The sequence below is a fragment of the Panthera leo genome, chromosome C2 (assembly GCF_018350215.1).
Source record: "Panthera leo isolate Ple1 chromosome C2, P.leo_Ple1_pat1.1, whole genome shotgun sequence".
NCBI classification, from domain to species: Eukaryota; Metazoa; Chordata; class Mammalia; order Carnivora; family Felidae; genus Panthera; species Panthera leo.
Genome location: NC_056687.1, coordinates 65,291,840 through 65,316,950, shown reverse-complemented (window position 1 = coordinate 65,316,950; position 25,111 = coordinate 65,291,840). Strand labels below are relative to the sequence as shown.

The following is a 25,111-nucleotide window of genomic DNA, read 5'->3' as shown; positions in this document are numbered from 1 at the left end:
GAGCCACCCAGGCGCCCCTCCCTTCACATAAGTTTTTATAAATCACTAAATATTACAAGCTTGGTGAATTTCCTTGTCAAACACGGTTTACTTTTTTTTTTTTTTTACTTTTTTTTTTTTTTAACGTTTTTATTTATTTTTGAGACAGAGAGAGACAGAGCATGAACAGGGGAGGGTCAGAGAGAGAGGGAGACACAGAATCTGAAACAGGCTCCAGGCTCTGAGCCGTCAGCACAGAGCCCGACGCGGGGCTCGAACTCACGGACCGTGAGATCATGACCTGAGCTGAAGTCGGACGCTTAACCGACAAGCCACCCAGGCGCCCCAAACACGGTTTACTTTGTTTTGAGCAAGAGTTCACATATGTATGTGTGGGGCCACATTTCCACAGTCTTCCTCATATTTTTGTGCTTATCTGACTGAGCAGAAGTAAGACCTGGCTAATTTGAAACACTTTAGCCCTCATCTCATCATTGTGACCACAGCTGACTCCTCAGATGGGGTCAGAGCCAGCTGCCAAAGACCCCGGTTTTCCCCTTCAAAACATCTTTCCCCTTTCCACATCTATCACTACTGTAAGTGATCAGTTGCATGTTATTTGTTTACTGGCATCTATCCAGGGGTTAAGCAATGACCTGGAAGTTATCCTTGCTTCCTCTCTTTCTGTCACTCCCTACACTTAGCCCATCACTTGTCTAGCCAACTCTACCTCCAAAATACCTCTCAAATCTTTCTTTTTTCGGTTTTTTAAAAGACTTTTTTGTTTATTTATTTTTGAGAGAGACAAAGAATGAGAGAAAGTGAGGGGTAGAGAGAGAGGGGGACAGAAGATCCAAAGAGGGCTCTGGGATGACAGCAGAGAGCCCAATGTGGGGCTTGAACTCACAAACTGTGAAATCATGACGTGGGCCGAGATCGGATGCTTAACCGATTGAGCCACCCAGGTGCCCCTTGAATCTTTATATTTCTCTCTGTCTCTACTGCCCCCACCTCTGCACAAGCCACCACCATCTCTTGGCCTCTACTGTAAACACCTTCTAATGAGCCTCCAGGCTCCCCTTAGTGTCCCCTGCAACTTATTCTGTGCACAGCATCCACAATAATCTTTACAGGAAATCCTAATTGCCTCCCTGTTCTCACTGCCTGTAAAATAAAATGTAAACTTCTCACCATGGCCAGCCTGGTCCTCCTCCCTCTTCTCTAGCCTCACTCCCTGCTCTCTAATCACATGGTTTTCTTTCCTGTCCCCCAACCATGTCCAGGCTTTCGTTTGGCTGTTCTCTCCAACTTGAATGTTCTCCCAGCTTTTCCCAGGACTTGCTCGTTCTCATCCGAAAATATCACCTCCTGGGACAGACTTTCCTCAATAATCCTTCCTGAAGTAATCAGCCTCTCCACCCCACAAGTCACCCTCTGCCCTACATTCTCCATTATCATACTCATAGTGTGTAATAATGTCTGTTTACTTGCCTGGAAGCTCTACAACTTATAGCAGGGACTTGGCCTTTTTTCTGCTATATTCCTAATACCAGCACCATACCTGTCACATGTGAGTACCTAATGTTTATTGAAGGAAGTAATGAATGAATGCCCTCGCAATTAGTCTGTATTTCCATGTGGGCAGGGACCTTTTTCAATGTCTTGTGTGTTGCATTCTTGGTGCTAACTACATAATTCAATGAAAATCGGTTAAACAAATGGAATGATTTTTTTCCCTCTGGTCACATTAGGAAGAGGCTCCAACTTTGAAGGAGACTGAGAGGCCGCCCTCTGATAAATAGGGACCTAACAAGTCACCTATTTAGCAAATTTAGAAACAGAAGTAGTTGACCTTGATAATTAATATGGTTAACCTAACAGCTAGGCAGAAGCCTGTGGTCTTTGCTTTCCTAACTGTGAGATGACAAAGGTGGGAAAGAGGGTTGAATTACATGACTGCATGGGTTTCTTCCAGAATTAGGAATCTGTGAGTGTTGGGTGCTAAGAAGAAGGCTTCTGAACAAAGGGAATGAGACATGGACACCTCTCACTTGAACAGCAGACTCTTCTGGTGAGGGATAGGCATGAATTGATCTCGTACCCACCATCCTGAGCACAGGATCTGGCTAACTCCTGGGCATTTCATGTCAAAGTAGAAATGAGGAGGAATGCCCATCCCCTTTTCCAGCTAGTCAGAATAGCTTAATTTGGTCACAATGGATTCAGAGTTGGGTGGGGGAGGATTTCTCATTTTTCACTGGACTGAAGGGCTGGCTCCTCCCTGGGGAGGAGGAAGTCCCGACAGGCCTGAGTATCTGCCCCAGAAGTGGAATGTCCCAATCCCATGGGGCCAGGCACATTCACCCTGAAAAAAAGTAGTATGACTTTCCCCTATGCCAGCCAGGCAGCAGTGTCCTCCCCCACCCAGCCTTGTCACAAGATTTAGTGTTAACCAGAGATCAAGATGATGCTGGTAAACTCCTCACTGCAACAGAAGCTCAGAAGGGAGGGAATCTGCCCAGAGCCACACAGGTAGATGCCAGCCTCCTAGCCCCTGCCATGCTCATCCCCCCCCATACCAGGAGGGTCACCCCCACTCACTGTCAGTGTCTGTGTGGATGGCCTCCACAAAGAGGGCATCTCCAGGGTCCAGGCGCTCCTCCAGGCTGGCTCTGGTGTACTCTGGTCCAGCGGGGTCCAGGCCTGCTGGGACAGACTGATGTCAGGAGCCCCTTTCATCTCAGCTTCCGGAACCCTCATGGACCCATCACACACCTCTCCAGGCAGTCCTTCCTGGTCAGATCCTAGAGTTCCCCAGCAAGGATCCAAGGGCAAGAGGACCAGCTCAGGGCCATTGTACCCAGGAAAACGCATGCTGTGTCTCTAACTCTCAATGACGCAGCTTCTCTGGCTCTGAAGTGAGCCAGTTGGTAAGGGCTAATGTGAGTAATATTAATCCTCATGTACTCATAACAACAGCTATAATTTTTTGAGCAGTTACTATGTTCAAGGCCTTGTGCTAGTCTTCACAAGTAAAAATTACTGTCCCCAGGTGTTAGTTTGGGTCTCTTTTCCTCTTCCTCCCCCAAAGCAAACCCTGAGACAAGGATTTAAAGCATAAGTAGCTTTTTGGGAGTAGATCACAGAAAGCATAGTGAAGGAGTGGAAAAAATGAATCAGAGCACGGGGGGAAAAGTATTGAATGGATTATCACTTTGGGCAACTTGGTCTCATTCCACTGGGACCCTTCTGAGAGGCTCTGTAGGACATGACTCAGACTTGTCCCACAGAAGAGCCAGAAAGCAGAGTATTTACCACATAACTCTGGTCCTTTATTGATTGAGGGTAGCTTCTAAAGCATAAAATCCCTAGTGTTTTGCAAGTATTTAGCATAATTGACTAAAGGTGATTTCCACAGTGGGCCAAGGAGATATGACCTATTATAACTCATTTCGCAGAACTAGTAACTGAGGCTCAGAAAGAAATACATGGCCTCTTATACTGACATTAGAGATCACACAATAACAACACAGTACTGCTTTATGTAAATGGCCACAATAAATAAAGTTTAGTGGAAATAAATGACTTGGTCATAAGAACAAAGATCCTTCTGCTTGCCTCAATAGAGGGATTTCAAGGGCGTTCTCTCTTTATCTCCAAACTTGGGGTGACGGGCAGAGAATAATGTTACCTGTGATCCGTCCTAACTGGCCTTCGTAGAAATATCCCACCACGCCCCCAACGTGGGCTCCCAGGCTAACACCAATGATGTGGATTGAGGACTTCGACACACCCAACACCTAGAATGGGGCATTTACAAGTGAGTTGCATTTGGGCCATGGCAACCTGGGCCTCACAGCGTCACACTTTTCCTTGAAGCTTCAGAATCCGAGGACCCCGGGTATGACGTACCCACCACACACACTTTGGGGGAAAAAGGCAGAATTTTCATTCCATTCATCACTCAACTTCTTCCTAGAAACCCCACCTTGATGATTGCCTCATTTTCTTTTTGGTGCTCAACGTGTGTGAGTAATGCCCATGGCCACTCCCTCTCGAGTGACTCCCTATCTAACATGCAGTGGCACATTTTACAGAGGAGGAGCGGGAGGCTCAGAGAGGGCCAACTACTTGCCCAGAGTCAGCACTGTAAGTGGTAAAGTTGAGATTAGAATCGAAGACCCACAAGCCACTAGGTAGCTCTGCTTCCGCCCTAAAGCTCCTCCTCATATGTTGATTCTTTCTGTTTCCTCTCCCCTAATAAGCAGACAAAACTCCCCCAAAGCTCTTGTGTACCTACCAGTAGTTTCTTGAGGAAACGGGAGATCTCTAGGCCCAGCTTAACCACATTCTGCACGGCTGAGAAGTAGATACCCGTAGAGCCATAAACCCAGTCCACAGCAATCACATTAGCATTTTCTGCTTGAAGAAGGGCACCGATGAATTTATCAATCCAAGAAGGCTTTGTACCTAAAGCCCTAGACATGGGGCCAAAAAAGGATGGGAAAATTATCTGCCAAGCCAATATCCATTGTCATGGGAATTACAGTGACATTCTCTATTAACAGAATAAACCCGGGGGCGGGGGACGATCAAAATGAATCAGGGGGATATATGGGCAATAACCCTCTACCACTTTGAGCATAGGGAGGACATAATCCTATAGTCACCAGGGCTTCTGCCTGCATATATGGAGCCTTTGTGTAAATTATAAAAGAGTGCCTTTTGTTCTAGGTAGATGCAGCCTCACGCCTGAGCTCAGAACTCAGGTTGAATTCCAGCCCCACCAGCCCTCAGTCAGGTACCTTTGGGCAATGGATACCACACAAACCATATGTACTGACATTGCTTGTGTTATTTATAGAAAAAAAGAAGATAGCTTTGTTCATGAGAGTTAAGATTTGCAATCTTAACTCTCATTTTTTAATATATGCAATTCCCTTGGGACGCCTGGGTGGCTCAGTCGGTTAAGCGTCTGACCTCGGCTCAGGTCATGACCTCATAGTTCATGAGTTCAAGCCTGGTGTCAGGCTCTGTGCTGACAGCTCAGAGCCTGGAGACTGCTTCAGATTCTGTGTCTCCCTCTCTCTCTGCCTCTCCCCTGCTCACACTCTGTCTCTCTCCCTCTTTCAAAAATAAACATTAAAAATATATTTTAAAAATATGCACTTCCCTTGCAGAATGTTTTTATGTACTTGTTCTTTTGATCATACTTTCATTAATTCAATGGGTCAGTATTCCAGGTGCTTTGTGAGAAATAAAGAAAAATAAGATACAGTCTCTATTCTTCTGCAACTCATAGTATAAAAGCGCTTTTCTAGGAAAAGGAGAATGGTAGAAAAAATTTCATAGAACTTTACCAAGAGTTTGGGATCTGGAGAAGTTTTCTCAGTGGCCCACAGTGAGGGAATGATAAGAGCATACTCACGTAGGCAGAGGAGCACAAATTGGGTGTTTGCCATAGAAAGTGGATTTCAGGGGATCTAGGAGCAGACAGAGTGACAGCTGCTGAGCTCTCCAGCTCTGTTAGCTATCTCTTGGTTGGGTATACACATACAGCCTTAGATAGTGGCTAAATAGAAGATTTTCTGGAGAAGAGACTTTGGCATAAGAGTAAGGAAGTATATACCTAAGGAGGTATAGGGCCGGGTGCCCAGGGTCCAGGGATTTGAGAAGCAGAGAGAACCCAGAGGCCATGAAATGGTGATCCTCTGTGCAGTGCCTTTGCATCCACCTCTTCATTGGACACTCCCATCTCTAGTTGCTCTATACTGCTACTATTTTCACTGCATTTTCTCCCTCTTTCCTCCCACCAACCTTCTTCTGTTTTAGGCCTTATCAGTGGGCTCTGGAGAGAAGACGTTGGAAGGAAGGATAGTGGTCGAATTGAGACTCAGTGACTACATATTATAACAAAATTTGGACAATAGGGCATCAAAGAAATCAAACCTGAGAAAGATTAGTCTCAGGAGATGATGGAAGTAGCACCCGTGAGTGGAAGTTTCTTAAATCATGAAGCCAGAGAAGAAATAAAGAAGAGGAAATAAAACCCTGGATAAAAACACCATGCCCTTACTCTAATTACACACAGCCCATGACCTCACTGGCTGAGATGAGTCACATACCCCATGCTTCAGGAAGGAAAGATCAACTGGGACCATTTCTACAACTTCCCTTTTATTCAGATGTGGAAACCAAGGCTTCGTGTGCTGGGACAACTTGTCTGGGGTCATACATATTTACTGTTTGAAAGTATGTAGATAAGACCAAGCAGAGGACTAATATACATGACCAACAGGAATAAACAACATAATGTGTATTCATGTTGATATAAGAAACCTTCAAAGACAGCAGGAGGTGAGAGATAAAACATGTGACTTCCAGTAAATCCATCTCTCGCCTTGGTCCCCATTAACTTCCTGTGGCCTTATGGTCACTCTCTAGTTCTTAGTGAAGATGATCCTATTGGTTGATTGCTCCCACCTGAATCCATGGATGATTAGTTTAGTTCCCAGAGAGGCATTGAACCCAGACTTTTGGATGTCACTACTTTCCTGCACTAGCTGACCACAGCTAGGATCCAAAGGGGTGAAGAGGAGAAACTGGACTTTGAGATTGGTGCCTTGGAGAAGATTAGCATTCTGGAAGTCAGTGCACTTTGTCTGTGGGATAGGAGGTGCGTCTCCTGGAGGAAAAAACAAAAAGAAAAAAAAGAAAGATTCAAGGTGAGGTCATCTATTCTTAGAAGGAAGACAATTGTTCTTGAGAGGAAGAGACAAACAGGGGCTTACCAGCATTTATTATAAATCAGCTAGTACAATATTCAGACTCATTTATTAAAGACATCACTTCTGTAACCAAAATCTGTGAATAGTTTTCATGTCTAAAGATACATTGCCAGAAAAGGATATGAATATTACTCAACTAGAGAAGATTAAAAGCCATGGTGAAGTGGATATTGTCATGAGATAAATTGAGTAACCCCCCCCAACCATAAATCCATATGTTGAAGTCCTAACTCCCAGGACCTCAGAATGTGACTGTATTTGGAGATAGAGTCTTTATGTTAAATAAATAGAGGTATTTATGCTAAAATGAAGCCAATAGGGTGGGTCCTAATCCTGTATGGCTGGTGTCCTTATAAGAATAAATTTGGACACAGACACAGAGGAAAGACAATGTGAAGACACATGAAGTAGACAGTCAACTGCAAGCCAAAAAATAAGTCAAATAATGTCACACCTCTGTGCAAAAGAGGGCATTTCCCTCAGAATGAAACCTGAAGTCCTAACATTGGACTAAAGCCCCAAATGGTCTAAACCATGAGCTCCGGGAAAGCTTTGCCTGTCTGACTATTCCTTCCTCCATTCTGGCCACGTGTCTTCCCAACTCTTCCTCACTCTACACAGGCCTAGACCACCTGAGGGTCTTTGCACCAGCCATCCCTTCTGCCTGGAGTGCCTTTTCCACAGACATCCACATGGCTAACACCCTCTTCTCTTCCGAGGCTTTGCTTGTCAAGTGTAACTACTTTAAATTGCCACCTGCCTGTGCTCCTCACCCTTGTTCTCTCAATTTTTGTCATCTTAATCTATTTCCTTTTATAGCAATCATCACCTTCTAATCTCCTATGGAATTTACTAGTTTATTATTAAATTTATTGCTTACTGATTTTCCTATATTAGGATATACTTTCAAAGAAGGCAGAGATTTTTATCCATTTTGTTCACTCTACTCCCAGAATAGGGTATGCCACACATAATAAACATGAAAAGCTACTTCTTTGAAAATAATAATAAACTAGTTGTACTTTTGATTGGTAAGACAGAGTAAGACAAAAAGAGGGAAGTCACAAGTAAACAATATAGAGAATAAAAAGGGATATATAGTAGACTTTTTTAAAAAAAACTATTAAAGAGCATGTTTATACCCACCCAAAATTAAAATTACAGGTATTTGCCTAGAAAATAGACAATTTCCTAGAAAATATAACTTACTGAAACTTAGTCAAAAAGAAAAAATAGAAAGTCAAGTGTAAAACAGTAGCATGAGGGAATTGAAACAGTAATTTTTGATTTATTCATCAAAAAACCTCTACCAGGCCAGACAGTTTTCCAGAAAAATTCTATCATTCCTTCAATTCCTATTACTGTTCCAGAGAATAGAAAAGGGGGATAATCTAAATTCATTCTATGAAAATAACCAAGATATCCAAATTGGACAAGGATAGAAGGAGAAAAGAAAACAAAAGGCCAATTTCACTATTAAACACAGACATAAAGACCCTGGATAAATTACCAGCAAATCTAAGCCCATCAAAGATAATATGCATAAAAAATACATCATGGCCAAGCAGGGTTTAATCCAAGATATGAAAAGATGGCTTAACATTAGAAGATATATTAATGTACTTCACATATGAAAAATTAAAGAGAAAAACCCATATGCTCAAATCAATAGATGGAGAAGAAAGAAGCACAATAAAATTTAATATCCAACACTTCTTAACCTAAGAAAAACCATTATCCAAGAGCCTATCTGATGACCATACTTATAGGCGAAACATTAGAAGCATTCCATTTAGAACTGGAAACAAATGAGAATGTCTACTATCAGTGCTTCTATGAAATATTGTACTGGAAGTTCTAGTCCAAGCCAGGGAAACAAGACAATAAAATGGAATCAAAGTTACAAAGTTTGAAAAGGAGGAGAGAAAATTGACAATATTTGCAGATACATAATAAAACTTTCTATCATTCGAGAGTATGGAAGGTGGCACAGTGAATCATACTCCAATATCCCCTCTCCCTAACCACCTTTCCAACCAAAGACTAATCATAGATGAATATCAAAAGAGAAGAAAGACATAGATGATCTCAAATATGAAGATTATATCTCTGTGGGCAAGAACAAGAACAGAATTGCAATATGGTGCTGGGTTCCTGTTCTGGGAGAAGACAGTGGTTGTGAGGATTCAGCTCTGTGAGGTAAGGGGGGTCCAGTAGTGCTTTGTGTCAGTGCTTTGTGGAAGGTCAGCACCAGGCGAAGCTCTCCAACTCCATAAAGGAAGCTAAAAACAAAAGCAATACAACAAAAAAGTAGCTATTGACTTTTTACCTTGGGCTATAGGTTTATTTAGGAAGGCAGGATGGAAAGACAAGGCCTCACTAAGAAGAACTGAGACAACCCCCCTCCCCCCCTCCAAATGGAGGAGAGAGTCTAAAGATGGGAAGGACTGGGGGTGGGGGGTAGAGATGGGGAAGGCCATAAACAAACTTCTCATTGACACTGAAATAAAACTAACCTATTGTGTTAGAAGTCAAGATAATAGTTATCTTTGGGGTGGTAGTGATTAAGAGGGGATATGTGGAATGGGTTTTAAGAACCTGGTAATGTTTTATTTCTTGATTTGGATGATGGTTACACAGGTGAGTAAATTCACTGTGAAAATTCATTAATCTGTGTATTAATAATCTGTGCGCTTGTCTGTATATATGTTGTACTTCAATAGCGAGTTTTCTTTAAAAAAAAGCCTGCAAACAAAATATCTAAATTTATACAGAAATCAAATGTTTACAAAGATAGTCAATAAAGCCAATAAGTGGATCATGAATTCATTCCAGGTGAAATAAGTTTTTAAAAGCCTTTGACATAGACTTTTAAATAAATATGCTGAGAACCCACAAGGATAAAAATAAAGACAGAGCATATGAAATTATGAAATAAAAACACAAATAAATAATAAAATAAGATTTATAGAAAAAACCTAGTTAGGAAATTAGAAATGAAAAAGATAACCATTGAAATAAAAAGGGAATCAATACTGTAATGTTTAGGACAGAAGTAAAAGAAAATTTTAATATGGAAGTATAGTCAAAAAGTACAGACAATAGATGGAAAGATTCTATTTTTACCTTGTAGCTGTTCTCTAAAGGAAGTGAATGGGAGAAGAAGCACTAGTTTGAAAAGATAATTATTTAGAATTTTCCACAACTAAAGAAGATATGATTTCTCCAATCAAAATTTGTACTCAGGGTAATGAGTGAGATAAAAAAAATAAATCTACAGTAGGCACATTATAGTATAACACCAGAATGTCAAGGATAAAAAGATATTTTTTAAAATTCCCAAATGCATTGGAAAACTTAGAAGAAATGGATAATTTTCTAGAAAAATCCAATTTAGTGAAACTGACTCAAGAAGAAATAGTAAGCCCAAATAAAACTAGCATCAAAACATTAAATTGGTAATCAAGAGTCTTTCTGACTCTAAAGTATACTAGAGCTAGATGGTTTTATCTGAGAACTGCACTGCTTTAAGGTACAAATAGTCTTTATCTTATATAAACTGTTTATAGAATAGACACTTATTTCATGAGGTTATAATAATCTTAGTATTAGCTGGACAAGGGTAATGCAAGAAAAGAAAATGATAGGTAAATGTTCTATGGACATATAATCAAAATAATATATAAATATATACAAAAGTAAAAATAAATTTTGGCAAAATAAAATTCAGTATTATATTTAAAAATACACCACGATTAAAGGATTTGTCCCTAGTGATCTTAGTCTGATTGGGCTAGCCATTAGGGCTTAGAAGAAAATATGAAAAATTGCCTTTATAGTATGATTGCTTAAACAAGACACTGGAAGCACAAATCATAATAAGAAATAAGAATTAAGACAACAATGTAATACTATTTTTTCCATCAGGTTGACAATATGAAAAATGTTTGATACTGTGAAGTATTGGCAGAGAGGTGGGGAACCAGCCATGCTCACGTATTAATAAATAGTTGTAACTTCTTTGCAGGCAACATTTCCCACATCTATCAAAAATGTTGGGTAGTGGATTAGCAAGGACATCCACCATTCTCAGTGGCAAAATCTTGGTTAGTCTGGAAATTTTTAATTTAAAATTAAATATATCTTGGTACAGTGGATATTTATAGGGTGAATGTAAGTCATATTTTGGAATTGATGCAATGTTATTTTCTTATAGTCTTGTGCCGGTGAAAGGATTAATGCAGGTTTTAGGGGACTTGAGAAAGTATCCTGGTCGTTACCAGTCCCTTTATGATTGTAGGTTTTTTTCCCTCCCTCTTCTAAATTCATCTCAAGAGAAGAGAAGGCTTTTAGGGGACCCTCCAAATGTTAGCACTATATAAGTAATTGGTTTAAGAAATAGAAGCACTGACTGAAAGAAATTCCACCTAAGGCCCGAGCCCCCGAATTACCTGCACTTCCAATGCTGAGCCACAAAAGGAGTCCCCACGAACAGAAGCTTTTGTCCCCTAGGCCTGGGGGCATTGCTGAGCTGGAGGTCTCAGAGCTGGAGTGAAGCCGACCCCTAATGCCAAAAGAGATCACAGAAGCCCGTCTCTCAAAGTTTTGGATACCCAACACTCACTTGAGTCTCGCTGATCATTAACTGGCCTCATGACCTGTTAGAAGAAAAATAAACTCTCCCTATTTGTCTAACCTCCACAGTTTTTTGGTTTCTTCTTCCCAATGAAAATAAATACACTTCGTTTTTTAGGCAGGGGACATTGAAACACATTGTCCTTCCTCTCTGAGCCAAACATCATCAGGAAATGATTTCCTGCCCCTCTCCCACTTCCTATTATAAAATGTTAGTAAAAACCCAGGCAGAAGTCTTTTATCTCTAGGTGATGACAAAACCCACAGAATCATCGTGGACATGTTTATCTCCCTAGGAAGACTCTGAGCAACTTGAGGGCAAAGACCTTCTCCTTTCATTTTGAATCCCCAGGGCCTAGAATAGAACTGGACCAATAATATGTGTTTAGCGTATATTTAACAGAAAGAGTGGAAAAATATGAAGTTTGCCTCTGACAGTACCTTCCTTTCAAAGAGACGTTCATCTTCTTACAAATAAAGAATGAAGAAACTGAACAGTAGACAAAGAAAGTGACCCGTTGCAACCCTGTTGTTAGACGTGGCTGCACTGGCCTGTAACCAGGGCGTTTCCAGCACACCACATGGCCTCTTCACCCAAAAGAGTGGCAGAAACCACAGAGAGCTAGTTCTGGGCAGGTCAGGGGAAAGGGGAAGGCAAGGTACTTGCCCAGCACTCCTTAAACTGCAGCGTACTGCTACGAGGTGGAACCTGCCAGTAGGGCACTATCACACTTTCTGGACAATAGCTCTGTGAGGTGTGTACAGCCTTAGAGCATAGAGAGGCTAAGTAACTTGCACAAGGTCATGTAGAGTTGGGACGAACTAATCCCAGAGGCCATGCTCCGCACCTGTGCACCAGAAAGTAACAGTCCCCAAGGAAACCTTGGTGCTGTGTCATCATGGCTGTGCCAGGTCTGCCCAAGATGAGGATAAAATGATTTTGGAGGGAAGCCCTTGCTTCCCCTGGTGCACATGATCCCACTACTCGAGCACTGCTGCCACCAGGAAGAAGAGGAGCGATAAATAGGGCACTACTGAAGTCTGCTCTGGTGTCACAGACCACGCCAGGTGTGGTAGTCTGGCTCCTCGAGAAGAGACACCAAGATGGGGCTAGATGGGCAAGAAATTTACCGGAGATAACACCTGTGAGGAATAAGGGAGGCTGAAGAAGGCAGAGACAGTCTTTAGACCATGATGCAAGTTTGACACCTGTGAAGAGGGGAAAGGAAATGGATGACATAGGAAAAGTCTTGGACTGCCTCACAGTTCCTGGAATGTTCTGGCAAGGGCAATGGGGAATGTTCAAGCCGAAGTTGTTGTTGTTGTTGTTGTTGTTGTTGTTGTTGTTGTTGTTTTTAAGGATTTTTTTTCTTAAGTTTATTCATTTATTTTGAGAGAGAGAAAGCATGAGCAGGGAGGGGCAGAGAAAGAGGGAGAGGGGAAGAACCCGAGGCAGGCTCTGCACCGTCAGCACAAAGCCGGAGGTGGGGCTTGAACCGCAAGATCATGACCTGAGCCAAACCCAGAGTCGGACACTTAACCGCTTAACCGACCTGAACCATCCTGGGGCCCCAAGCTGAAGTTTCTTATTAACGAAGTCCTGTCTTACAGTAATGAACCTGATTAGCATCTCCACCCTGTTCAGTCACTAGCTGGGGTCAGTCTCAGTACACAGATGAGGATAGATCCAAAAAGGCCGCAACTGGGACCATGAATCAGTCAGGGTCCCTGGGGCCAGAGATTGAGGGCTGCATTTTCATAGCCGCTCACACCACAGCCAGAGCTGGCACACCAAGCTAGCTACTCCAGTCATTCCAGCACAGTATTCCTTGTGGGTGGCATTAATACAGCTGACACTTAGAGAGCACCTTCCCTTTCCCCTTCGTCATCTAGTACAGTACTCTTCAAGTAGTTCTGCTGGAGTTCTCCTGTGTGCAGGACCACCTGCCTCAGCATCATCCAGGGAAACTGGAGTCCATGGGCTCCAGGCCCAGAGACCCTGAGAGACAGCACTTTCCGGACAACACCCAGCTGCTACAGATGATGACAATGAGACCAAAAAAAAAAAAAAAAAGGGAAGTAGGAACCTTAAATGGGATGGGTGCAACCAAGCACAATGTAGAGAGAGGAGTCCCAATCACAGCCCAGGCATTGGATGGGGTCTCCTTGGTGTCAGAGGAAGAGGAGGCTCTCTAAGGAGGGCAGGGAAGCTGAGGGGAGAGTGAAGACTCTGTCCATTTCACAGTCTGACCTGAGCTCTGCTCTGCCCCTCCCTACCCCTGCACCCAAATGTGGATCTCAAGCCTCAACGAGCTTTCTCCCTGACTTCCCCTCATAGTTGTGAGAAGGTGAAGAGAGGGCACAGGCTTCTGCCATCACCATGTAACTCTTGGGTTACATTTTGGCCTTGTCTAAGGAAAACTTTCTAACTACAGCTAACAGTTGCAGTATGATAGGATTGGAGACACGTGGCTTGGGTTTAAACCCCGGCTCCTTCTCACCCTAGACATGTGACTTTGGACAAATGGAAGCTTCTCTGAGCCCAATTTCTTCATCTGCTAATGGGCTGTAATAAACTACCTGACACTTGGTAACTCTTTCTTCCTCCTCTTCTTTTTCCTTCTCCAAATGGATACCCCAGGTGTCACTTCTCCTAACCCCCAAACTCCCAAAATGGAAAATGATGGGAAGGCTCCCCACTATGCCCTATCTTGTTGACCCCTGGATCCCTAACCAGACACCAGCAGCCATCCCATGAGGAGCTGATCCAGTAGGCTGGTTAGTTGTGAAATCATCAGAATCTCTATTCCTTCCCCCTCACTCTCAGTAGCTCTGTGGCTGTTTAAAAAACAAAACAAAACAAAACAAAAAGCACATTTACTTGCCCTGGAGAGGTATAGAGGGGAGTAAATGGAGAATATGGTGGCTGAAGAAGCCTGGAGGAGGGTGGATGTGGCCAATGCTAATTTTGCAGCTCTTACAAAAAATATTGCCAAGACTTCTAGACTTCTAGATAACATCTAGCAATCTTAGGTAACAAACAAAGCAAATGAAGCACCATTATATAGCAGGTCAAAAACATATAATTAATCCCTGTAATGTTACACATGTTTTTTTCTCTTTTTTAGTACACACATATTAATTTGATAAGCCTAATAAATTCATACTGTGTGCTAGATCATGTTTTTAGAGAGAGACAGAGATAGAGCATGCAAGTGGGGGAGGTGTGGAGGGAGAGGGAGAGAGAATCCCAAGCAGGTTCCACACCCCACATGGGGCTCCAGCTCACGAACTGTGAGATCATGACCTGAGCCAAAATCAAGAGTCAGACACTTAACTGACTGAGCCGCCCAGGCGCCCCTCAGGTCATTTTTTTAAAATTTACTGCAACATCATGCATATAATTACGTTATCTCTTTCCTCTATTCTCCTCCTCCCTTCTTCTACACACACACACACACACACACTGGCACCTGGCATTCACAGTAGGAGCAAAGGTAGACACCCTGAGCCAGATGCAGGTGGTGGGCAGAGGTGGTGAGGGGAGTGTGTAATTGTTCTCTGGTTGCTTCTCTTTTCTCAGAGAAATAGCAAGCAAGGTTGCCAGTTGAGAGTAAAGTTTGAAGAGGAGATTTTGAGGTTTGAGAAGAAAGAGTATGAAAGTCTGAACTCTTTTTGAAGTGCGCCTGTGATGAAGACAGATTGTCTCAAACAAACATAGCAGGATCTCTAAAGTCCTTCTCTGCTGTCTCCAGTTGTGGCTGAAGTCCTACCTGGGGAATAACAAATGCTAAGTCCTTGCCCTCCTACCCCTCTCCCCCACCTCTTCCACTGTATTCTAAAGGGACTGGAAGGACTTGGAAAGACAAATCCCAGTAGGATACAGGAGAAGGTAACAGAACTGCTGTTATCAGACCTCTCTTCCCCACCTCCCCTCCAATGGAAGCCAGTGATTTGAATGGAAAATAGAGAGTCAAGTTCTGTGGGGGTTCTCTCTTACCTTCTTGAAAGAGGAGGGGAGGTGCTGCTCTTTCTTACCCTCCACAACCAGTGAGAGCCTACCAGTTGAGATTGAAGGTGACCATATCAAGGGGGCATGGGTATCTATTTCCAAGTTGGATCTCTCAAGGCCTATTTAAGAGGGATGGGTGAAATGTAAGACAGCAACAGGTGGGAAGCCTGCACTCCCACTGCTGGACATGAGCAGGAAGGATGAGTTTCCCTTGGGCTGAGGGGACTCCTCAGAAGACAGCTGTCTTGAGCCTTTCCTACTAGTGCTCCACCAATGAGAATGGTCTCAGGGCAACATCTGAGAGGAGCAAGGAGCCTCAGAAGAGAGAGGGGAAGAATGTCCCCTTTTTTCCTCCAAGTCCCTTGGGCCCAGGGCTGATGGAGGTGGGGAGCATGGAGGGCATGACATGGAAGTTTTAGAATTGATTAAACTGGGCTGGGATTCCCACTTCTGGGTATAAATCCAAAGGAAATGAAAACAGGGCCCCAAAGGGTCTGCACTCCCGTGTCACTACAGCATTATCCATGATAGCCAAGATATGAAAACAACCTAAGTGTCCATCAACAGAAGAATGGATAAAGAAGATGGGGTATATGCATACACACAATGGGATATCATTCAACCATGAGAAAGAAGGAAATCCAGCCATTTGTGATAACAGGGATGGGCTTCATTTAGGGCATTATGCTAAGCCAAACAGACAGAAAAGACAAATACTGCATGGTATCACTTATATGTGGAATCTTTAAAAAAGGTCAAACTCCTAGAAACAGAGTAGGAAAGTGGTTGCCAGAGGCTGGGAGGTGGGGAAATAGACAGAGGTTGGTAAAAAGGTACAAACTTTCAGCTGTAAGATGAAGAAGGTCTGAAGATATGAGGTGAAACATGGTGACTACGGTGGATAACACTGTATAGTATACTTGAAATTTGCTAAGAAAATAGACCTTAAATGTTCTCACCACGCACTCCACCCCCAAATATAAATATGTGCAGTGATAGGTGTGTTAATTAACTAGATGGGAGGAATCCTTTCACAATATAAATGTGTATCAAATCACCACGATGTACACTTTAAATATCTTACAATCATTTATGTCAATTATGCCTCAATAAAGTTGAAATTAAAAAAAAATACTGGACTGATTTTGTTTTTTTTTTAAGTTTATTTATTTATTTTGAGAGAGAGAGAGAGAGGGAGAGAGAGAGCGAGCTGGGGAGGGGCAGAGAGAGGGAGAGAGAGACTCCCAAGCAGGCTCCACACTGTCAGCTCACAAACTGTGAGATCATGAACTAAGCCAAAATCATGAGCTAGAAGCTTAACTGATTAAGCCACCCAGGCACCCCTGGACTGGGTTTTTAATACACTCCCCACCCCCACCCCCAACAAAGGACCAAAAACAATGTGATATTCTAAGGGACAGGAAAAGCAGCTTCCACACAGTACTGTGAAGGCAGTAGTTGGAGAAAAATAAAATCATGTTTGCTTCTTACTAAATTCAGATGACTTACCAAACTAGCTACAGAGGTAAAACAGGTCATGCCTCAGATTCCACTTGTTAAAATGCTCTTCTGCTCTTTTCTATACTGTAAGATTTAAGCAGGTCTACTGTTTGGCCAGTGCTAATAGAACTCTAGTGTTCTATTCTAGGCTCCTAACTACTGGAAAAAGACACTTCAGAACAACCAGGAGAAATGTTTCCTCTTGTCTTACATCTGCAGAAAGGCACACACTATTCTGTGCTATAAAGTCAGTTCTTACCAACTGGGAAATTGAAAGCAGTCATGAGGGTCACCTTAATATTCTGCTCAGGAATCTTGTATAAATGTTGTATGTCTTGTATAAATCTTGTATGTGTTTTCTATTATTCTAAAACTGTGCTCAGAATATTTATACAAAGGAGTCTTTTAAGACATCTGAATTTAAGACGTATGACAGTGTTCTGTGAATTGTAGCCCAGCATGTTTGAACGTCTGCAACTCCAATTGCTTGCCTTACCAAAGAACCTGTTTTTGCTTTTGTAATATATAAAACGTGTTTGTTTTCTGAAATATATAAATACGTGTGAGAGTTTTTTGAGACAGAAAATGAACTTAGGAATTTCCTTCTCCCTTTATGTATAAAAGGATAATAAATTCCATGTCCTTGCTTGAGTCCTGCTTCAAATACAGAGCTGTGTAGGTCAGCACATGTGCATGGTTAAAGCATCAGACTCTTCGTCTCTCACAGTGCATCACAGGTCACTCTGGGCAACCGTGAAGTAGCAGGTGTCTGAACAGATGTGTCTGAAACAGATGTGGAACTGCATGTTGAAAGCATTCACATCAACACAATTTGATGAACCTCCTATTTATTGAATGTCTCTCATGGGCCAGCAGACAGGCCACAAAGAGAATAAGATAATTCCTCATAAGGAACCTGAGTTTGTCCTCAGAAGACACCCAATCACCACTCAACAGGACCAGTGTGGTGACAAGCCTGGAGACAGAAGGCTGTGGGTATATGAGGAGAAAGTGGCCAAGTGCCCGAATAATCACAGCAAGTTTCACCCAGAAGGTTCTACCTGAGCTGGGGCTTGAAGGATGAGTAAGCATCTACCAGGTGGAAAAGGAGAGGGAAGAGCATTAAGAAATGGAGAAAGGGGGTGAGTATTCATTGGAACATGATTAGAAGTTCAGCATGACTGATATGTAAAGATAACTCTGGAGGGCAAGGAGGAAGGCAAGACTGGAATTAAGGGACCAGACAGGAGGTAATTAACAACATTCATTTAATATATACTGATCAAGTACCTCCCATGTTCCCAGGCACTTTGCTAGGTTGTGTCTAGAGGAAAGTAAAGACAAGCCAAGAGAAAACAACAAAACTGGCAATTCGTTAAGTGTCATGGCCAGCAAAGTACAGAGTACAGCTTGGAGCAGCATCTCCCCAGACTTGAGTAGCCTGGACTGCAGAAATCCAACTGAAAAATACTGGTGCAAGAAAGTAAAAGAGTAACAGATGTGAAGGACATTTAGGAGGCAGACCATCTGGCAGATGCTATTGGGACCCCACATACCTCCTTCACTCTTCCCATGCACCGTACAGCTTGCCATTGCAAGCACCTCTGAGTCTTTGCCTGAAGACATTTGTGTCTGGCTTGCACAAAAGACAGGCCAAGAAGTACCAGGGAGTTAGTGTCCCTAGGAGTGGTCCTCAACCAATGCCAAATGGAAGGTGACGGATGGACACCCCAGGTTTGCTTGCCCCTTGGGTGGGACAACTCTTGAGGAGTGCCTTACAGAGAACCCAGATGGACTAGTCCCAACTGGCCAGAGTGCTGACCTGCTCATCACACCTTGTGCTGGCTTCCCTCCCTTCTCCTCCCTGTCTCACTTCCCATTTTCCTACCAGGGCTTCCTGGAATCACCTCCCAAATAAACTACTTGTTATTGAATCTTTGTCTCAAAGTCCACTTTTGGAGAACTCAACCTGAAACACACAGAAAAAACTTAGTGAAAGATTAGATGATGAAAATGAAGACTCAAATATGGGGCCATGAGACTTCTAGCTTGGGGAGATACTGACTTCTATCAACTGAGATAAAGGACAGAAAGAGGGACAGAGTCAGGGGGGACAGGATGAATTTGGAAAGACAAGCTTCAGGTGCTCAAGGGATATATTACCTCAAAATTCCTGGGGTACAAGGTTAAAACTCTTGACTTTGGAAAAAATGAAAAGAAACTGGACTACATAAGAGGAGAAACCACGAGAAATGATGTCACATCTCTCTAAAGGGTAACTACAGTATCTTCCTTTGACCCAAGAGAATACAAAGCCCTGGCTGTCTTTTCCAGCCGGTTTCTGTATTCTAGTTTCTCATAGTTGGAGGGACTCACTCCTTTAAAACCATACATAACTCCCCACCAGCAGCCAGCAATAGCAGCTGTAGAATCACTGTCTCCACCATGGAAAAAGGCTCGATGGGCAAGCTCCTTCCAGGAGTCTCCTGCAGCCAGGATGGCATCATAAGCAATCATGGGGGCATCGTGTCCACTGCTGCCACCCCAGCCAGAGTAGCTCACGGAGGTATAGAACTGATCCCTCTCCTTCACATCAAAGGGCTTGGGGAAGGTAGGGGCTGATTTGCCATCCAAAATCCCTCTAAGTTTTAGGTATTTTTCCCATTGGTCTTGGAAGTAGGACCTGTAGGAAGGAAAAATTCTACAGTCAATTGAAAAAATAAATTTGAAAACCATAAGGAAAGGTAGCAGATAAATGTATGAATAGGGAAAATTCCAAGATGACTTCAACTTCTTGTACTAATATCAAAATTGTATTAAATAATCAAAATGAGGGATGCCTGGGTGGCTCAGTCAGTTAAGGGTCCGACTCCTGGTTTTGGCTCAGGTCATGATCTCATGGTTCCATGAGTTCAGGCTCCACACTGGGCTCTGCACTAATGGTGTAGAGCCTGCTTGGGATTCTCTCTTTCCCTCTCTCTCTCAAAAGAAATAAACTTTTTAAGAAATGCTTTAAAAATCAAAGGAGGGGCACTTGGATGGCTCAGTCAGTTGAGCCTTGATTTTGGCTCAGGTCATAATCTCATGGTTTGTGAGATTGAGTCCCACATCAAGAGTCTCTCTCCTCTCTCTCTCCCCTCCCCCCCCACCCTCGGTCTCAAAATACATAAATAAACATTTTAAAAAAATAAAAATGAGCTCTAAGTGGCATTCATTCAATAAATTTTTGCCAAGGATTAATATAAACAAGGCATTGATAGCTGTTGCTGAATAAAGAAGATATATAGCAAGGTAAAGGTGAGAAATAAAGGTCTATTTTTCCTGAATTGAGAATAATGTCAAGGGTCACCTTTCAAGGGTGGAACTTATTTATTTTACTTTATTTTCTTAAGAAATCTTGTATATATTTAAAGTATACAACATGATGATTTAATATACTGATACACAGTAAAAAAGATTACTATAGTCAGGCTAATTAACACATCATTTCCTTACATACTTCTATTGTGTTTTTTTTTTAAGATAGAACTTTGGAACATCATGACCATTAAGTGATTTCAGCAGAAAGTTTCTGGATATTTTTATTCTAAGAAAGGTGATGTGACGTGAACTCACAAAAAAGGGAAATTGTGGCTTACCCCTTATTAATTAGCTGGTGAAAAAAGCCTATCTCTTGGGCACTCTAACCAAAGATTTCAAAATATTGTGTGTCAAGACAACACTGAATAAACAAGTTCCAGGAAATAAGCAGGGAAGTTCATAGCAGTATAGGATAGCCAAAAAACTATAGAAAGGTGGAATACAAAATAGGATCCCTATACAACAGGGAAGCACCACAGGTGTAACTACTCATTGACGTCTTCACCTGGCTACTTGGTGGCAACCACTGCTGGCACTGAACTTGAAATCCTTAGCAGGTGGGCTGGAGTTGGGGGTGCTGAACCCAGCAGACAGCAAAACTAGATGGTGAGAAGCACGATGGTGCTTTGATCTATGAATTCTAGGCACACGTGTGCATGCCTGTGCACACACAGATGCAATCATTTTCTAGCAGGAGCGGGCGCCTACCAACTCACCAGTGTTGAAGATTCTTCTCCAAAAAGTAGCCTGATTGGATAATGTACTTTTTAGCTTCTGGTAGCACCTCCATCATTTCTTTTCCCCACTGCCTGGGAGGCTTGTTGTTCACAGCATAGGCTGTAAAAAGAGCAGAAACAAGAGCTCCCAGGTAGCCTGTAGGGTGGTGATGGGTCATCCTGCCACTCTCGATGCTCACCTGGATCAGCGTGTCCAGCTGTCTGTGGTGGGGGAACCTGAGACCGATGCACATAGCACGCATGGCAGCCCCGCAGCCGCCCTCGTGCTTGTTAAAGGGAATCCTCCAGCCATTGGCCTTGTCTGGCTCCAGTAGCATGGCATTCTGCACTGAAGCACCCCCTGGGAAGAGTCAGGTAGAGCAGAGGGTCAGTGTAACCAAAGCAAAGGCCCTGGCAGGAAGACAGAACCAAGATCAGTCTCTAAGTTTCTTTGATGGAAAGGGAAAGCCAAAAAAGTATGATGATGAACGCTCCCAAACTCCAAACCCCAAGCCAACACTGTCCTTTACTCTCCGTACAACCCTTAGTATGATTATTAGGAAAGAATCAGATTCATATAGAGTCTTGGAGTCTTTATCAGTTATTACTGAGACATCACAATAACTCAAAAAGGTAGGTTTAACATATTATTGTCTTGTTTAAATTAATAAGCAAAGGGATCCCCTAGGTGGCTCAGTCGGTTAAGCATCTAATTCTTGATTTCAGCTCAGGCCACGATCTCACGGTTCGTTACATTGAGCCCTATGTTGGGCTCTGCTTTGCCAGCGTGGAGCCTACTTGGGATTCTCTCTCTCTCTCTCTCTCTCTCTCTCTCTCTCTCTCTCCTCCTCCTCCTCCTCCTCCCCAGCTTGCACATGTACATGTGCTCTCTTTCTCTCTCTCTCAAAATAAATTAATATTTTAAAAAAATGAATAAATAAGCTGAGGCTCAGAGCTTAATTAAGAACCTTGCTCAAAATCACATAACCAGCTAATCAGTGGCCCCATAAAAACCATCAGACTCCAAGCCCAAGCCTTTAAAGAACCCAATGGAACCTGAGGATTAGAGATCCTGAATGTCAGAAAGAGGTTGCGGATTCTAGAGTGAGGAGCACCAGGCCTCGGAAAAGGAGCAACGAGCCTTTGGATGCCCTATGTGTTTTGTAATCCTTTTTTTTTTTTTAAACTTAATATATCTTTCCATATCAGTAGATATTTATCTGCATTATTTTAAAAGGCTGTGAATGTGTCACTACAGATAAATAAATTAAAGAACATCTGGGTTGTTTCTATCTTTGTCACAACTACAAAATATAACTGTCTTCTTGATGTTTACATCTCAATCAACATTTTAAATGACTGCCTTGGGGCTGCTTTATTCTCCACCGCCAGGACCTCCAGTGGCTGCACTCACCTGGTGCTCGGCCATCCATGTCTCCCATGCAGTCTTGGTAATGCTTAGCAAGTAGGGAATATAGGTGAGCCAAATCCAAGATTTTCCCAGCTTCCACAAGAGCTTCTGCCGTGGCCAGGTGCATTACTGTGTCATCGCTGACTCTCCACCTCTCCACATCTACGGTGTCCAACCCACCAAGCTGGGCCAGCTGCTGGTGAATCTTTTCTCCATCCCGAAGAAACTCCCACTTCCCATTGAAGTACCCTAAGGCATCTCCAGCTGCGCTCAGCACCATGGCAGCCACATACCTCTCCATCAGTCCCTCACACATGATGAGGCGGTGTCTGGGGGAATATTAAGATATACAGAGGATGAGGAAAAAGAATTGGAAAAAATAATGGGCCCCTCTACATTGTATTGAGCACTTACTAATTGTAGGCATTGTATTAAGTGCATCTCATGTAATACAACTGCTCTATGAGGAATGTATTAGACCCATTTTATACGTGAGTAAATTGAGGATCATCAAGATAACACAGTATCAGAGACGTTATGTGCCTTGTCTTAGGTCACAAAGCTAATAGGTGGCAGGACTGGGATTCCAGCTTAGGTCCATCTGACTCCACAGCCAACGATTTTAACTGATTCCATCTTTGCCTCTCTTTGAGTGGCAAGCCCATTAAATTCTGCAAGTCAAACCAAGCTTGTCATTTTCTTTTTAGTTGGGATTTGGCCTTGGAAGTGCATCCCTCCTTTATTAAATAATAGTACTTTCCACTGGCATCACAATGCACAGTTTGCAAAGCACCTGCATATTCTCTACCTCAGTAGTAGGCAGGGATTAGTGTATATATTTCACAGATAAGAAAACTGAGGCTCAGAGATGGTAAATTGACACAACCAGTGAATGGAGGCACTGAGACCCAAATCTTCTGGTTCTAGGCCACTCTGCCTCAACACAGATCTACTTACCTTGGGCAACCTTTTTGTGCCTCAGCCTCCACATCTCTAAAATGGTGACAAAAATAGTAACAACCTCACCAGTTTATTGCGAGAAGTAAATAAATTTTTGTAAAGCACCTACAACAGTGTTTACCACATAGTAAGCACCATTTTTATTATTCGTATGCAACCAGGGGAAAAGATTTTTCTGTTATTCAACTAGAATACTTTCTCCCCACCACGTTCCTTTCAACAGCAATATTTTAATTTTGTCTTCCTGCTAAATGATTTGACTTAAACAGTCTTGGGATCTCAGATTCCCTCCATGGATCTAATCCCTGGTGAAGTGCTGGTTTCCCTGTAGTTGCATTTCCAATTTCTGGTTGTATCGTATCGCCTGCAGCATTCATGTTCAAAGTCCTTCACCATCTGCCCCTACTCTATCCACCTACTTCACTCGCATAGGCCAGGCACTTTTAAAAGTGCCTAGCTGCAGTTGGGCTTGCTAACTTCCCCCTCAGTTCAAGCTCTTTCCTGGAACCCACCACGCCCTTCCTCCCCTCCACTTACCTAAAACCTTTTACTCAGGGTTATGTTCAAGTCCTAGGACTTCCAGGAGTCCCCTTTCAGTTGCACTGCTGTGGGCCAGGGAATGCAGGCTGGCAAGCACCTGGAGAAGAGTAAATAATGAAGATGGGTTGAGCATACCAAAACCGAGTTACGGATCTTGCTGAGTTTCTCGACTCACAAAGGGTATTTATAAAATGTTATTTACATATTTTATTATTTATAAACGATGCCTAGGAACTGGAGTTCAGGCTCCTGGGTCTGGCTCTGCCAAGAATCAGGTGCATCACTGTGGACAAACCACCCACTCTGGACCTCAACTTTCCCATCAGTAAATAGGAGAGTGGAGGGTCCCATCTTGCGCTGAGACCTTCAGAGACTAAGCTTAGTTGGCTTTTGAGGACCACATTTGAATGCCCGGTATGCTCTCAGCTTCTTTTCTGCAATTCCTTCTAGCTCCACCCGAATGTGTGTTTTTTTGTGAATGTGTGTTTTTGTGCGTTGCAAGCTGGGGGGCGGGGGGATCGATGACCATCTCTTTCCTTGGAAATGTTAACATGTACATGTACATGTTAACATTTACATGTCACCCTCCTGCTTTCAGAACACAGTTAGTCCTTAAACTCTACTGCCATTTACATTCTTCGCCCCCAAACTATAAATTCGAATAAATTCAAAACTACGGTCTGTGCACATCTTCTTCCTGGCAGTCTTCCCCTTTTTGATTTCGTTTTATTTACTTATTTTGGTGGGGAGGAGGGTGAGAAACGCCCAGGCAGGGGGGCGGGGTGGGCACCTGCTCACCGCCGGAGAGGCGAGCGCTCTTGGAACGCTGGGCTGGACTTGCGGGTCCTCGTCCCCGAGGACGAGTTGGAGGACCCAGGGCAGGCAGGCCCGGGCACTGCCAGGAGGAGGGCGCCGGCTGAGGTGCTGGAGGACGGCGGGGAGGAGTACCTGATCGCCGAGTACTGAAACACGCGCGGGACCAGGGAGGGGCCGAGCGCCGAGAGTTCAGGGTACGCGGAAGGCCTGGCTGCATCCGGTGTGTGGTGACTCACGGCCCACCCCGAGCGGAGCGCCCAGCTCAAGGGCGGAGCCGCGCAGCCGCGCTAGGGAACCGCGCGCAGGTTCAACAGACCGTGGACAACAGCTCCTCGCCTTCCCCGCAGCGCTGTGGCCTTCTGCGCCCGAACAGGGGCAATGGGACCTGCGTCAC

General features: G+C 43.3%; 1 protein-coding gene across 6 annotated transcripts in view; it reads right to left on the bottom strand.

The window, feature by feature from the left end:
* LOC122229424 (protein ADP-ribosylarginine hydrolase) overlaps nucleotides 1-25,111 on the bottom strand; it is a 37,680-nt gene extending 12,569 nt beyond the window's left edge. For 4 of the 6 annotated variants that reach the window (XM_042954511.1, XM_042954513.1, XM_042954514.1 and 1 more), the window contains exons 1-9: nucleotides 24,850-25,111; nucleotides 23,899-23,998; nucleotides 22,405-22,730; nucleotides 20,991-21,351; nucleotides 11,219-11,331; nucleotides 6,463-6,664; nucleotides 4,280-4,457; nucleotides 3,671-3,779; nucleotides 2,581-2,682 (exon numbers count right to left, since the gene is read on the bottom strand). In XM_042954511.1, the coding sequence (XP_042810445.1) occupies nucleotides 2,581-2,682; nucleotides 3,671-3,779; nucleotides 4,280-4,457; nucleotides 6,463-6,664; nucleotides 11,219-11,331; nucleotides 20,991-21,351; nucleotides 22,405-22,717 (1,378 nt within the window). In that variant the 5' untranslated portion in view covers nucleotides 22,718-22,730; nucleotides 23,899-23,998; nucleotides 24,850-25,111. Of the gene's footprint in view, nucleotides 1-2,580; nucleotides 2,683-3,670; nucleotides 3,780-4,279; nucleotides 4,458-6,462; nucleotides 6,665-11,218; nucleotides 11,332-16,759; nucleotides 19,598-20,990; nucleotides 21,352-22,404; nucleotides 22,731-23,898; nucleotides 23,999-24,691 lie in introns of those variants that run through there. The other 2 variants (XM_042954512.1, XM_042954516.1) reach the window with 2 other exon arrangements.